Source organism: Anguilla rostrata, chromosome 11 (genome assembly GCF_018555375.3).
Source record: "Anguilla rostrata isolate EN2019 chromosome 11, ASM1855537v3, whole genome shotgun sequence".
NCBI lineage: Eukaryota > Metazoa > Chordata > Actinopteri > Anguilliformes > Anguillidae > Anguilla > Anguilla rostrata.
In genome coordinates this window covers 1,533,396-1,549,044 of record NC_057943.1, presented here as the reverse complement: position 1 = coordinate 1,549,044, position 15,649 = coordinate 1,533,396, and the positions used below count along the sequence as shown (strand labels likewise).

Here is a 15,649-nt window from a genome sequence, read left to right as displayed (position 1 = left end):
TCACAGGTGGCATATTTTAATGTTTTATCCAGATTCTGTTGGAAATCTCACACATACAGGCTATGCACCATACCCCACGGGCATTACCCCACTGGGATTTGAACTTGCAACCTTACAATGACAAACGTAGGCTTGTGTCTGTGAAAAGTGTGTCTGTGTGTCTGTATGATTCTGTGTCTGTTTGACTGTGTGTGTGTTTGTGTGTTCATATAACTTTGTGTCTGTGTGTCTGTATAATTTTGTGTCTGTATGTCTCTGTGTCTGTCTTACTGTGTGTGTGTGTGTGTGTGCGTTTGAGTGTCTTTATGACTCTGTCTGTATGACTGTGTGTGTGTGTGTGTGTGTGTGTGTGGGCACATGTGCCTGTGTGTCTGTGTGTGTGTGTGTGTGTGTGTGTATGACTGTGTGTGTGTGTGTGTCCTCTGCAGCTGGCTTACGAGGCCTGGGTCACCAGCTCCAAAGCTGCCCTGAAAGACCACAAGAAGAAGGAGACGGCGATGAAGAAAGAGGAGAGGAGGAGAGCCAGACACGAGCTACAGGCACAGCAGGGTGAGCACAATGTGTGTGTGTGTGTGTGTGTGTGTGTGTGTGTGTGTGTGTGTGTGTGAGTGTGTGTGTGTGTGAGCGTGTGTGTGTGTATGAGCGTGTGAGCTTGTGTGTGTGCATGTGTGTGTAGTGTGTGTGAGCCTGTGTGTGTGTGTGTGTGTGTGAGCATGTGTGTAGTGTGTGTGAGCACCTGTGCGTGTGCATGTGTGTTTGTATGTGTACGACACACAGTATTCCATGTCTGTAATTCCAGGGATAGTTCGGACTGATTCCAGTGAAGATGAACTGGATATCACCAGTGCTGAGGAGGAAGAAGAGGCGGAGAAAGGCAAGTCACACACACACGCACACACAAAAACACACACGCACACGCACGCACACACAAAAACACACACACACACACTCATACTCACACAGCCTTCCAGACAGGCTAAAGTGGATGTGCGGTAAGCAATCAGGTGCAAAACATCTGCCGTGCTGCACAATGATGACTCTTTACTGTAAAGGTCTTTGAGATCACGGTATGAAAGGCACCGTATATCCGCTTTCTGAAGACAGGAAGAAGTGCAATGTTGCTAAGTAATAGCCAATAATACCTGATGAATTTTCCCACTTTACTTAGCAGCGGATTGATCACTTACCCAGAACGCACCTGTTCCTCCCCCTCAGAGCACATCTTGCATCGCTGCATCGACACGCTCCGCCTGGGCTGGGTGGTCATCCTCGCTCTGCTGGACGACCTCACCGACGGGCTCAACTCCTTCTGCAAGGACAACCTGGACATCTCCAACGTGCTGCGCTTCGAGCGGGCCCTGCTCAGCCAGCAGCAGAAAAAGGTGGAGCGGGAGCGGGGGGGGCGAGGGGGGCAACAGAGGGGGGCGGCAGTGTAGTATAATGGGTAAGGAGCTGGTCTTGTGACCTAAAGGTTTGATTCCAAGACAGGACAGTGCCGTACTTAACCCACAGTGCTTCAGTATATATCCAGCTATATAAATAGATGCAGTGTAAACACTGTGTAAATTCTGTGTAAAAGTTTTGTAAGTTGCTCTGGATAAGAGTGTCTGTTAAATGCCTGTAATGTAATGTCAACAGCGACCGGGGAGGGGACGAAATGTGGGCGGAGTCTACTGCAGTTGGGGGTAGGGGTAGTTTTTGTCTTCTGTATGAAATTTTTTGCACTTTTTGTACGTCGCTTTGGATAAAAGCGTCTGCCAAATAAATGTAATGTAATGTAATGTAAATTTAGGGTGTGTCTCATTCACTCTATGGCTGGGGTACTGGCACCATTATGTGTGTGCTGCACAGGAGGCCGTTTTGGTACCAGAGCCCAAAGCTGCTGTACCAGACGTGACATATTTCTCCTCTTCCAGGGGAAGGAAGTGACACAGCAAAGCATCAAGCAGTTTTACCAGAGCCGCATGTCCAGGCAGAATACACTGACATCGCTGGACGGACACGAGGAGGGGGAGGAGCTGATACTGGACCCGCCCCCTTGCTCACCCCCGGCTGTGCCAGGCTCTCCGCGGGGCTACGTCAAGCTGACCAGCGCCAGCTTCAAAGGGTCCTGGGCCAGCAGCGTGTCCAGGTGCGCACAGGCCACGCTACACAGTCGTCATGCTACACAGGGAACACGCTACACAGGGAACACGCTACACAGGGAACATGCTACATAGGGAACACGCTACAGAGGGAACGCTACATAGGGAACACGCTACAGAGGGATCGCTACACAGGGAACACGCTACACAGGGAACATGCTACACAGGGAACACGCTACACAGGGAACACGGTACAGAGGGAACACGCTACAGAGGGAACACGCTACACAGGGAACACGCTACATAGGGAACACGCTACAGAGGGATCGCTACACAGGGAACATGCTACACAGGGAACACGCTACACAGGGAACACGCTACAGAGGGAACACGCTACAGAGGGAACACGCTACAGAGGGATCGCTACACAGGGAACACGCTAGACAGGGAACATGCTACATAGGGAACACGCTACAGAGGGAACATGCTACACAGGTATAACGCTACACAGGGAACATGCTACACAGCTATAATGCTACACAGGGAACATGCTACACACACGCATGCTCACCCGCTGTCTCTCCCTCTCTCACTGCTGCATTGTGACATGTTGATGATGTAGCCCCCTGTGTTGTGAGGAAGGAAACCTGACTGTTCTACTGTGTGTGCGCGCATGTGTGTGTGTCTGTGTGTGTCTGTGTGCGTGTGTGTCTCTGTGTGTGTGTGTGTGTGTGTTTCCTCAGCTGCATGACGGAGGAGACCATGCTGGGGTCCCGCCAGCCTACTCAGGAGGAACTGGACGACCCCCCCGCCCCCGCCCCCACCCCGCCAGCTCCTGTGCAGCTCCGCCGCAGACTCCTCAAATCCACCCACATAGACCTGCCCTCCTTCGACAGCGAGAGTCCTGCTGAGGGGTGAGGGCACACACACACACACGCACACACATGCAACACAACACACACTCACACACACGCGCACGCACAAACACACACACGTGCATACACATGTACACACAGTCACAGACATACACACACACACAGACAACTTGTACCTGACACATAAAATAATTTCTCCTGTTTTACAGAGCCCAGCCTGACACTACCCAAGACTGGAAGGACAAAGAGACCCAGCCCACACAGGTGGAGGGTCTGGAGGTGGAGCCCACACAGGTGGAGGTGTTGGAGGTAGAACCCACACAGGTGGAGGGTCTGGAGGTGGAGCCCACACAGGTGGAGGTGTTGGAGGTGGAACTCACACAGGTGGAGGTGTTGGAGGTGGAACTCACACAGGTGGAGGTGTTGGAGGTGGAGCTCACACAGGTGGAGGTGTTGGAGGTGGAGCTCACACAGGTGGAGGTGTTGGAGGTGGAGCTCACACAGGTGGAGGTGTTGGAGGCAGAGCTCACACAGGTGGAGGTGTTGGAGGCAGAGCTCACACAGGTGGAGGGGATGGAGGCAGAGCTCACACAGGTGGAGGGGATGAAGGTGGAGTCCAGCCAGGTGGAGGTGTTGGAGGTAGAACTCCCACAGGTGGAGGGGATGGAGGTGGAGTCCAGCCAGATGGAGGGGATAGAGGATAATCTTGGAGGTGAACCCCAGGATCTCACACCTCTACAGCGGCAGGAGACCGATGAGACGGGGGACCCCCCCACCCCACGGGCCCTGAATCCAGAGATGAGAGCCATGACCGCCAGCGAGCTGCTTCTCAACAAGTTAGTCACCTGACCCAAGACCTGGTCACCTGACCCGAGACCTGGTCACCTGACCTGAGCCCTGGTCACCTGACCAAAGCCCTGGGGCTCTTTCCAATCACTTATTTTATCCGTTCTTGTCTCCTCAATCCTTGACTTATCTGTAAATTGATTGAGATCCACCATCTTTAAGGACATTATAACCCGTTAAATGCTCCTTGAAGGAGCTAGGGGCAAGGAGCATAGAGTGCATCCTTTGTAGAAGTATTTTTTCGGAACTTGTGATGTATAAACGATCAACCTGTTTATCCAGCTCATCTGCCACATTTATAATTGATGTGGCTTCAAACTGAAACTTGACTGAACAAGCATGTTCCATTTGCCTAATGCACATTTCCGTGATTCCTCCATTGAGTGGAGCTAAGGAAACGAGGAAAAGACACAAGGGAAAGATTCAAGGATGTAAAATAAACGATTGGAAAGAGCCCCTGGTCATCTGATCTGAGCTCTGGTCACCTGACCTGAACCCTAGCTACCTGACCCAAGACTTCTAAGCATTTTAATTTTTTAATCTTTCTTGACTTGACCTCTGTGAGCCTCCAGTGTACAGAGAGCAGGAGGAATCTGCTATAGCTTTACAAATTCCTTGTGTTTGGTGAGACGGGGATTGCCCAGTGGTCATCGTTATGTGGCACTAGCACAAATAGTGTTCCAGCCAAACAGCCAAAAACAAACAAATAAGCGATAGCGTATTGCACTAAAAATGCAGCAACACATTACAAGAAATCTGCTGTTCTGAAGGCCTCTCACTGGTGGACTACTTTTTCTCATTTCCCCCACTCTCTCTCTCTCCAGAATGTTTGATAATGAGGAGATTGAGGAGTCTGACAAGTTCTACCTGACCTTGCCCAAGCACCTGCGGCTGGGCTTTGCCCTCTACCACACCATGGTGTCCAAGTCCGAGATGCTCTGCTACTTCGTCATCATTCTCAACCACATGGTGTCTGCCTCCCTGCTGTCGCTGGTGCTGCCCATCCTCATCTTCCTCTGGGCAATGATGTCCGTGCCACGCCCAACCAAACGCTTCTGGATGACCGCCATCATCTACACCGAGGTACCGCGACCCTGGTGCTCCAAACCAACGGTACCACACGGGGATTGTGGGAAAACCAGCAAATACACAAATTATTGCCACTTTCAGACATCGTAATACACAGTATTTTTCAAAAGATTACTAGCTGTGAAATATATTTACCATATTTTGTGAAAGATCCACATATCTACAGCATATTTTAATAAGTTCAATTTCTGTGTACACTCTAAGAAAAAAGAGGGTTCAAAAGGCTCCTTTGTGTCTCTATAGAGGAAACCTGTTTTTGGTTTGGGGGTTCTAAAATGGGTTCCCCTATGGAGACCAGCCAGAGAACCCCATTTTTTTGTGTAAGCACTGGTTCTCTCTGGGTCATTTCTGCTGGCTCTTTCTGCAGCTCACTGTGGTGGTGAAGTACTGCTTCCAGTTTGGGTTTTTCCCATGGACCACCTCTGCGTACCGCGGCATCAACGCTGACCGGCCCTTCGCCCTGCCCAACATCGTGGGCGTGGAGAAGAAGAACGGCTACGTGCTGTTTGACCTCCTGCAGCTGCTGGCTCTGTTCTTCCACCGCTCTATCCTGAAGGTGCCATTACACCTGTACCTGTATCCCACTGCATCTGTATCATACTACACCTGTACCATACTGTACCTGTATCATACTACACCTGTACCCTGTTAGACCTGTAACTCGCAGCACCTGTAGTCTATTGTATCCTGTACCCCAGTGTATCCCCAGTATATGCCCCCACAATCATTTCAGCTCAGGCTCTCAGTCAGTCACCATGGAGACACGAAGCCCCGCCCCTCACTCGTAAGATTAAATGCCTTTCTCTCCTACACAGTGCCACGGCCTTTGGGACAACAAGGAGGTGGAGATACCGGACTTTTTCAAGAAGCTGAAGAAGAAGACACTGCGGATGAAGGGGGGCGGTGGGGGCGCGGTCGGGGGAGGGGGGGAGAGGGCGCGGTCGGGGGAACCGACGCGGAGGCTCCGGTTTCTTCCCCTGCAGCGCTCCACGGGATCCCTCTTCCACCGGGCGACCAATAGCAACAGCACTGACGGTGAGCATCACTCTCGCTGTCACCCACGGCAACGATGAGCATCAGTCACACCATCACCCATGGCAATGATGAGCATCACTCTCACCGTCACCCACTGCAACTGTGGACATCATTCACACCATCACCCATGACAACTGAAGACAAGTTTCTCCAAAGAAAAAAAAAAAACATTTTTAAGGGTGTGCGTGTTTTCTGGTTCTGGCAGAGAACGTGGACCAGAAGAAGCGGCGTCCGAAGAGGAGCAGACGGCCGTCCAGAGGGCCACAGACCCGGTCCGAGCACATGAAGCTCAAACTGAGGGCGAAGATGCTGGAGGCGAAGACTGCACTCATAGAAATGTGAGCACACCGAGCCGAGCCGATCCGAGCCAAGCCAGGCCGAGCCGAGCCAAGCCGGGCCGATCCGAGCTGAACCGAGCCGATCTGAGCCGGGCCGATCCGAGCCGGGCCGGGCCGAACCGAGCTGAGCTGAACCGAGCCGATCTGAGCCAGGCCGAGCCGAGCCAAGCCGGGCCGATCCGAGCTGAGCTGAACCGAGCCGATCTGAGCCGGGCCGAGCCTAGTCGGGCCGAGCCGAGCCAAGCAGAGCCACGGTTCCATATAACACACAGCGCTCTTCACTCAGGCATGCGCCAGCTCAGACAGTACTAAAGACTCCAGCTGTTCTGCAGCTCTGATAAATTTCCCTTTTTTAAATCTCTACAGAGGCCTGCACATATATCTACCCATCAGGCAATTCTTCTATGACATCATCCACCCCGACTACAGCCCCGTGTGTGACGTCTACGCGCTCATGTTCTTGGTCGATGTTGTGAACTTCATCGTTATCATCTTCGGGTACTGGGCCTTTGGAGTAAGTACAGATGAATGTTTAATTAATGTGTTTTATCATTTGAAAACTATAAAATATTTTCAGAGTAAGTTTTTGTCATGCTGACTCAGTGTGGCTGTACACTGTGACCTTTGACCCTTGACCTCTGTAGAAGCACAGCGCAGCGGCGGACATCACGGAGTCGCTGTCAGAGGACCAGGTCCCCGAGGCCTTCCTGGTGATGCTGCTGATCCAGTTCGGCACCATGGTGGTGGACCGGGCCCTGTACCTCCGGAAGACTCTGCTGGGAAAGTGTGTCTTCCAGGTCGTGCTGGTGTTCGGGATCCACTTCTGGATGTTCTTCATACTTCCTGGGGTCACAGAGAGGTCAGAGTCACCCACATCCATCCTGCTGCGCCGAACGTGTACCTCCATGCCAGACAGCGTGGGAACTGGACCTTTGGATGGCTACTTTTGCGCTAAGATAGAACTTCACATTTGTTTTTACTGAAATACTGCACTGGCTAGATGTTTCCAAACCTTGAAATTTATTGTCCTGTAGATTTGCATGTATACTGCTATATGAGGTCACATGAGCTTTGCATTTGAAGGCTGTGGCACCAAAAGGACATGAGACCATTTGAGTTTATACCTCACAATGGTTTGCTTTGGGCTTCTAGGAGGTTCAACAGGAACCAGGTGGCCCAGCTGTGGTACTTTGTGAAGTGCATCTACTTCGGCCTCTCGGCCTACCAGATCAAGTGCGGCTACCCCAACCGCGTCCTGGGAAACTTCCTGACCAAGAACTACAACTACCTCAACCTCTTCCTGTTCCAAGGGTGAGTTCAAGACTGGTGACTCAACCTCTTCCTGTTCCAAGGGTGAGTTTGAAGGTTGGGGAACTTTTCCTGGGGTCACGGAGGATCTCCTCAGATAGCCACACCAGAAATCCAGTATGGAAACCAGAATCTCCTGCTATCCTTCAGTTACCTCAACTTCCGTACTCTCTTGGAGGTTCTGGATGGAAACAGGACGTTCTGGTGCCATATTACAGATTCCATTGTTTTTACATGCGTGAATGTGCCCTTATAAGGACATGGACAATAATTGCATGTTCTTGTCCACATCTACTTATGAATATTCATGAGGTGACATCAACCTGGAACAATGGTAAATACACAGAACAACCCATGCTAGAATACATAACAGACCATCTGATTAGTCTAAAGCAGAAGTCCCTGCTGTATTGCCACAGCTATTGTTATACTGTCAGATACAGATTATTCATATTTTACCTGAAAGCCAAAACATGTATTGTGAAAGATTTAAAGAGGAAATAAGCAGAAAGGTACTTAAATTGGGAGGGGGTGCTGATCTTTCACAATACATGTTTTGGCTTTCAGGTAAAATATGAATAATCTGTATCTGACAGTATAACAATAGCTTCTCCTTAATGTATGCATCATAGTAAAGGCTTTTTATCTACATGTTGTTCAATGGACTTAAGTGGACTTGATCCTGAGTTTGGTTACACTGTTGTAAGTCGCTCTGGATAAGAGCGTCAGCTAAATGCCTATAATGTAATGTAATGTAATGTAATGATGGTCCTTGGGACCCCAGCTTTAGAGGGTCCTGGGACACTGCTGAAGTCACAGCTGGGCTCTCCCTTCTTGGGGCAGGTTTCGAATGGTCCCCTTCCTGACTGAGCTGAGGGCGGTGATGGACTGGGTGTGGACGGACACCACCCTCAGCCTGTCCAGCTGGATCTGTGTAGAGGACATCTACGCCAACATCTTCATCCTCAAGTGCTGGAGGGAGTCTGAGAAGGTGAGCCCACGTTTGCGTGCATCCACTCAAAACTTTTTTCATCAATTTACAGACAGCCACAGTGCTTGCTCAGAAATTTCCACTGGAATGGACCTTGATTTTGGAATTTAGGTTTCAAATTGGAGGGTTTTATTAAAATGGGGTATGTCTCTGCACGGCCTGTAGCATTTTATTCAGTAAATACTGAGGGACAGGGTGTATTTAAGACCCGGAAGCCCAGCCCCCTAGTTGGGACAGAATGTCCGGCTACTATTCTCTCAAGAGCAAAACCTCCAAGCAAAAGTATGGATCACCTCCCTAGGATTAAGCCAGCAAGTCTTCACAGAAAACTCTAGAGGGCGCCAAAGCATCAACTGAGTCTAGCAGACTCCTGATTTCAGTATCTGGAATGTGAGCAGTTTTGACCATTCCCTAAGCATGGGTGTAAAATAGTTCAGGATGTGATGCGTGTGATAAAACAGGGCCCCTGATTGGCACGGTTGACCCTGAGGGTGTGAGCGGGTCTCTCTGTCGCCCTCTGCAGAAATACCCCCACCCCCCAGGGCAGAAGAAGAAGAAGGTGGTGAAGTACGGCATGGGGGGCATCATCATATTCGGCCTCATCTGCCTGGTGTGGTTCCCGCTCCTCTTCATGTCATTGGTCAAGTCAGTGGCTGGAGTGACCAATCAGCCGCTTGACGTCTCCATACAGCTTAGCATAGCAGGATATGAGGTTGGCAAGATGGCTTTTCCCCACGGAGCTTCTGTCTCCCTCTCTCTATCTCACTGATGAATGATGCTCTTATTCATCTCTCCCCCCACAACGTACCCCCTGACCCCTCCCTGGCTCCTCCCCCCCCCAGCCTCTCTTCTCCATGAGCGCCCAGGAGCAGAACCTGATGCTCTTCTCTGAATCCGCCTACAGGCACCTGACCAACCGCTACGCTACCCACCCGGTAGGGGCTACTGATTTAGCGCTCGGCGCTTCACTGCATGTAAACCCAGGGGTTCTGCTTTAGGATGAGATCTCATCTTATGTTTAAACTGGAAACACCGCATATGTACCAGAGCTCCTGGCAGATCTGATGCCTGTCGAATCTGAAGACTGGTCGCAGACATGGGTCAGATTTGTCAAAATCTCATCGGGTTGTGCAGTCCTTTCCTCCGGGTTCCACCGGCATCAGATCTGAACTCAAACGCTCCACCCTGTGTCTTCCCCGGGAAGCGTGGTGTGGGATTCGAACCCTCGCTGGTGTGGTAGCTGGCTTTGTCCCTCAGCCGCTCATTTTCCCGCCCCCGCAGTCGGCCATGCAGTTCATCGTGAACTACGTGGCAGAGGACATTGTGATCGCTCGGGTGAAGAGCGACGCCAGCCTGCTCTGGAGCATCAGCCCGGCCAGCCGAGCCGCCATGATCCAGGAGCTCAGCAACTCCTCCCACATCTACATGACCCTGCGCTGGACCCTGCTCAGGTGACTACACACATGAATATTCATTAAAGGGGGCATGGCCAAGGAATTATGGGAAACTGTGTTTTTTTTGTTCTGCCCATGGACGTGCCTCTTACATACAGTACCAAAAACTCTGGAAAACAGCACAGGAGCTGACCACCATAGATCTGTGGCAGAACCTTTTGGAACCATTCCCTTGATGAGAGAGAACCCTGCGGAACTGTCCCCACAGGGAGGGAATTCTCCAGAACCGTTGGCATGGGAACACAGCTGAAACACAAACACACGCACAAATCTAAGGGCACAATAGCTGACAGCGCACCCATTGACACTGCAGCCGGGTCACCTGACGCACCAGAACACAGTGCACATTTTAACCTCAATGCCAGCTTAACTTCTGATGGCTCATCCTTATTATCCCAGTATATGAAGTTGTACATACATGTGTGTGTGCATATGGTGTGTATGCGCATGTGTGTGTCTGTTTGTCCCTGGGCTGTGTGTGTGTGTGTGTGTGTGTGTATGCGGCATCTGTGTGTGTCTGTTTGTCCCTGGGCTGTGTGTGTGTGTGTGTGTGTGTGTGTGCGTGTCTGGCCCTATGCTGTGTGTGTGTGTGTGTCTGCGTGTGCGTGTGTCTCTCTCTGCAGGAACGCCTCCCTGGTGATGAACGTGGAGGCGGTGGGGGAGCACACAGTGAAGTATGATGACAGGAAGCTGAAGGACGAGATCGTGCAGATGCTGCAGGGAACCCGCAGTGAGCCAGTGTGAGTCTCACATCTTCATCTTACTCACATCTATCATCCTCAGCATCATCATCCTCAGCACTGCTCACATTTACACACTGATCATCCTCAGTACTGCTCACATCTCACACACACCGATCATCCTCAGTACTGCTCACATCTCACACACACCGATCATCCTCAGTACTGCTCACATCTCACACACACCGATCATCCCCAGTACTGCTCACATCTCACACACACCGATCATCCTCAGTACTGCTCACATCTCACACACACCGATCATCCTCAGTACTGCTCACATCTCACACACACCGATCATCCCCAGTACTGCTCACATCTCACACACACCGATCATCCCCAGTACTGCTCACATCTCACACACACCAATTATCCCCAGCGTCATCATCCTCAGCACTGCTCACATTTACACATTGATCATCCTCAGTACTGCTCACTTCTCACTCACACCAATCATCCCCAGCACTACTCCACTGCTTTTACACACGGCCATAAAACTAAAAGTAATCAGTTTATGAATGTGGAAAGTTACTAGGACTAATTATTAGAAAGTTAGTACTAAAGATTTTTTAATATGCAATTTTTTCAGAATTTTAGTAGACTCACACAATTTTTATTCTTTGGATGGATTTATACAGCTGGATATTTTGCTGAAGTATTTCAAGTTATGTACTTTGCCCAAGGGTACAAAGGCAGCACCTCCACCAGGGAACTGAACCTATAATACAAGTGGCAAGCCCAGGTCCCTACCTGCTGTATTACACTATCACTCACTTGGCACCTGGTTTAGCTGCCCCCCCCCCCTTGCCTTAGCTTGTCAGGCTGATACTGCATGTTTGCCCGCTCCACCTCCACCCCCCCCTGTGAACACAGAGCGTTTGGTTATTTAAATAAGGAGTAAACTCTCTGGCGGTGCCATGAGCTTTGTTAACAGCAGGGTGGACTGAGATCGGAGAAGAACAAACACGCCTTATCCCCTTATCGGTGTTCTCCTGGGGGAAGCCGATTCAGCTGCCAAACTGTGCGTGCGCGAGTGTGTGTGTGTGTGTGTGTGTATGCCTAAGGTGTGCACACCTGCTGCCACTGACAGAAGCGATGCATTAACGGTAGAACGGACTGCCATCCCTGTTATTACTGAAGAGGGAAACCACAGGCATAAAGACATGCTGAACGTATTCAAGCTCAATGACAGTAGGAGTTATTAAAACTTGTGCGCCTTTGCAAACATTTCACCCGCGGGGCGACTGTAAGGGGGCACCTTCTCCCAGCGAATCAGTGACGATTGGCAGTGTTGCTGGGTAAAGTTCTGGCCTGCTATGGGTCCCGCTGCTGTTGATTCCGGCTCTCTCTCTCTCTCTCTCTCTCTCCTCCTCTCTGTGACGTCTCGGCAGGTTCATCGACGCCCTGCTGCCCAAGTACATCCGGGGGTCACAGGGGGCAGAGTCCAAGATCGCGCACAGGCTGAAAGTCGGCAAGTGAACTTCCCCGCAGATCGTCTGGGAACGCTGTCTATCTGCGCATGTGCTACAAGCCCTTAAGCATCTGCTGAAATCTGCTTTAAAGGGCAAGGGCCTAGGAGAAAGTGTCCTGGCTATTCCTTGTTCAAAACCACCTTCAGTCTTGATGAAAACCATGCAGTGCTTGATGATAGGATGCGTAAATCATCACCTTCTTTTGATTGGCTGGTATTTGGGCATGTGCTATATCAGCTCAGACTATGATTGGCTGGCCACTGAGCATGCGCCGTGTCTGTGCAGGGCAAAGCAGCCAACCAGATCTGCAGTTAACTCTGCTGGCTTTGTACATGTGTGTTATTAGTGCCGTTACAACTGAACACTAAATGTGGTTATTACGTATAAACTGCCAGGTTTACTGGCTGAAGACGGTACTGTACCGTTGGTGTCGTAGCGGTAAAAGAGCCTTCCTGCCCAGTGTGCTCTTGTAAGAGCAGTAAGCGCAGAGTAAAGCAGGCAGTATACTTCGTACGAAGTAGAACTTTTTGAGCAAAACGAAGCAATCAGAACAACTGACAACAAAAAGACGCTGTGTTGTGTGTTCGTACGGTGCAGTGTGCGACGGCCTCCAGGGAGAACTTTTCAAAAAGTTCTTTCTTGTTCTCCGACCTCCCCTCTCAGCTATTGGTCCAAATATCATAGTTGGTTACGTCGGTTGAGAGTTCAGAGGGCAGACTTCACATGCTAATGTATGGAGAGTCAACGCCAATCTCTCTGCTGTAGAGATGGGAATTCTGTGAGTTCCTGCATGTTTGATGAATGGTGCTGCTCGTTTCAGCAAGTCATCAAAACGCCTAGCACACATTCGGAAATAAGAGAAAGTGGACCCCCTCGTCTAAACTCGAATTTGCCGAATGTACAGACAAAACTCTCCATTCTCCGTCCTACTCTGATTTAGAGGGCAAACGTGCCATCTTCTTCGCCTTTTTTTTTCTTCTTTTGCATAGCTAGATGAACTAAAGCCACTTTAAACACTTTAAACTTTTTGTTTTGTGTTGTGATCTCGTGTAGCCCTTCTCTTTATACATCCATGGTGTAGCCGCGAGACGGGGGTCTGGCCGAGATTCCAGCCCGGTTAATAGCTGCCTCATAATTATTCATAATTATTCACACCCCAGCGGCGTGGAGTGACTTTAAAGGGTGTGGTGTTCTCACTGAGTATACCGACAACAATGTTCATGGACATGTTCGCCGGTGGTTCTCAATCCTGAAGTTCTTTCTTCTTACGGAGTATACTGCCAGCTTAAAAGTCTTTATCCTATTTTTGTGTGTTAATTCGCCTGCCCCCTCTGCCCCGCCTGGCCCCCCGCCCCCCCAGAGTACCCGGACCGTGCGAAGACCCAGCAGACGCTCGCGCTGTTCCGCCCGCTGTCCATCCGGCTCCGCCAGGCCAACGTGAGCATGGCGGGCGTGGGGGGCGACCGGGCGCTGGTGCCGCAGTGGTGGGTGGTGGAGGAGTGCCAGCCCGGCCGGCCACTGGCACCGTGCGACAGCATCGAGATGGTGGTGTTCAACGACAAGGTCAGCCCCTCCAGTCTGGGCTTCCTGGCAGGATACGGGTAAGGAGAGACTCTGACTCCTCTGACTCCTCTGACTCCTCTGACTCCTCTGACTCCTCTGACTGACTCCTCTGACTCCTCCTTTTATAGCTCTCCCTTCTATGTAGTAATTATAGAAAATGTTAAATACTTAAATGAGGGAAAGATAGACACAGTGTGCTTTATTTTTAAATTCTCAGTGCTCTGTGAAAAATATCATTCATGATAATTGCAGCTAAATTAAATATAACTATGAGACGCCTGCCTCCCACACACACACACACACACTCACACCCTATAGCCTTTGTTTATTTTTAAGCCTCTGACACCTCTGACCCCTCCCTCTCTCTGACCCCTCTGTCCCCCCCCCTCCCCCCCGCAGCATCGTGGGCCTGTACATGTCGGTGGTGCTGGTGATCGGGAAGTTCGTGCGGGAGTTCTTTAACGGGATCTCGCGCTCCATCATGTTCGAGGACCTGCCGTGCGTGGACCGCGTGCTGAAGCTCTGCACCGACATCTTCGTGGTGCGGGAGACGGGCGAGATGGAGCTGGAGGAGCAGCTCTTCGCCAAGCTCATCTTCCTCTACCGCTCCCCCGAGACCATGATCAAAATGACCCGGGAGAAGAAGACAGACTGACCCCTGCTGGACGGGAGGACCACCCACACCCTGCAGAACCGGTCTGTAAACTGACGGGATCTGGCCGTACAGTGACCTGTCTAATGGGTACATTGACGCACAAAAGAGACGGTCCTCACACTAGCCCGGGACGGGGACAGGGACGGGCATCTGAGAGGGATATGCCCTATCCCAAGCTGACCAGAACAACAAGGTTACAGAAACACAAGCCTGTCTGTATATCCTGACCTTGACTCCTTTGGATCTGATTGGCCGTCCCCACGTTCTAGCCCCTCCCACTCCAGACCGTGGAGCACAGGAAGTCCCCACTGCGTCAGACCTGCATGCGAAGCAAAGGGAACTGCTGCACTGACTCTGCGCATTAAACGGATGCAAACTCCTTCCAAATAAGTTTGTTGTGAAACGTTTCACGGCGCCTGTTGGGTTCGTACCGGAAGATGACCCAATTTCTACAGCATGCTCATCTTTTTACATCACAGGTTTTTTATTATCATCATTATTATTATTTATTAAACACACTAATTTCAAAAGCCATACTGGTAGCACACCGCCCGAAAGTTCAATGTCAGGCCTCAACGTGTGAACTTCTTTTCTTCTCTGAAAGGCCTAATATGGTATTTCTCATATGTTCTATTATCATGTGATTTTACTGTCATTTACTGGATCAATGGTACAGAATAACGAAATGGCGAATATGACAGACTGTTGCCTTTGCCGATTGTACACCTTAGTGAGCGGCGTCTCCTCTTAGAAGCCTGTAGTTCATTTTACTGCTGCAACACGTGAATAAACCATTTCTGACATACACACTGAAATCAGGACTTTGTCATGTCTGTTAAGTTCAAGAGACAATCGTTTTAAGACATGTAGATTACATTTGTGCTACAATAACAACATATTTATAAGATTGAATTTAGCTGAAGTGCTGCTTTAACATCAGACCTGTGAACATTATGTACAGGATGTATCCAGACTTATTTTGTATATTAGCTTTCCACTCAAGCTGGACACTTCTCTCCACCTTAGAGGTTTTCCCTTTCTCACCGTGATCTTTGTGATCACTATTACATTTGGTAGACATGCTTATCCATATAAAGACATGAAAATGTAGTATAGTTATTATTATAATAATTATTTAGTAGTAGTAGTAGTAATAGTACAAGTAATATTAGTAGTACTATAATAGTAATATAGTCATG

General features: G+C 50.1%; 1 protein-coding gene across 6 annotated transcripts in view; it reads left to right on the top strand.

The window, feature by feature from the left end:
• The window catches only part of si:dkey-11f4.7 (piezo-type mechanosensitive ion channel component 2), a 40,778-nt gene extending 25,513 nt beyond the window's left edge, over positions 1 to 15,265 (top strand). For 2 of the 6 annotated variants that reach the window (XM_064300417.1, XM_064300416.1), the window contains exons 35-55: positions 429 to 549; positions 800 to 874; positions 1,216 to 1,382; positions 1,917 to 2,131; positions 2,828 to 2,998; positions 3,169 to 3,795; positions 4,630 to 4,888; positions 5,262 to 5,450; positions 5,710 to 5,929; positions 6,135 to 6,267; positions 6,634 to 6,781; positions 6,912 to 7,126; positions 7,420 to 7,578; positions 8,419 to 8,566; positions 9,090 to 9,278; positions 9,409 to 9,501; positions 9,848 to 10,017; positions 10,644 to 10,760; positions 12,152 to 12,231; positions 13,593 to 13,833; positions 14,195 to 15,265. In XM_064300417.1, coding sequence (XP_064156487.1) covers positions 429 to 549; positions 800 to 874; positions 1,216 to 1,382; positions 1,917 to 2,131; positions 2,828 to 2,998; positions 3,169 to 3,795; positions 4,630 to 4,888; positions 5,262 to 5,450; positions 5,710 to 5,929; positions 6,135 to 6,267; positions 6,634 to 6,781; positions 6,912 to 7,126; positions 7,420 to 7,578; positions 8,419 to 8,566; positions 9,090 to 9,278; positions 9,409 to 9,501; positions 9,848 to 10,017; positions 10,644 to 10,760; positions 12,152 to 12,231; positions 13,593 to 13,833; positions 14,195 to 14,450 — 3,993 coding nt within the window. In that variant the 3' untranslated portion in view covers positions 14,451 to 15,265. Of the gene's footprint in view, positions 1 to 428; positions 550 to 799; positions 875 to 1,215; positions 1,383 to 1,916; positions 2,132 to 2,827; positions 2,999 to 3,168; positions 3,796 to 4,629; positions 4,889 to 5,261; positions 5,451 to 5,709; positions 5,930 to 6,134; positions 6,268 to 6,633; positions 6,782 to 6,911; positions 7,127 to 7,419; positions 7,579 to 8,418; positions 8,567 to 9,089; positions 9,279 to 9,408; positions 9,502 to 9,847; positions 10,018 to 10,118; positions 10,427 to 10,643; positions 10,761 to 12,151; positions 12,232 to 13,592; positions 13,834 to 14,194 lie in introns of those variants that run through there. The other 4 variants (XM_064300420.1, XM_064300418.1, XM_064300419.1 and 1 more) reach the window with 4 other exon arrangements.
• The last annotated feature ends 384 nt before the right edge of the window (positions 15,266 to 15,649 follow it).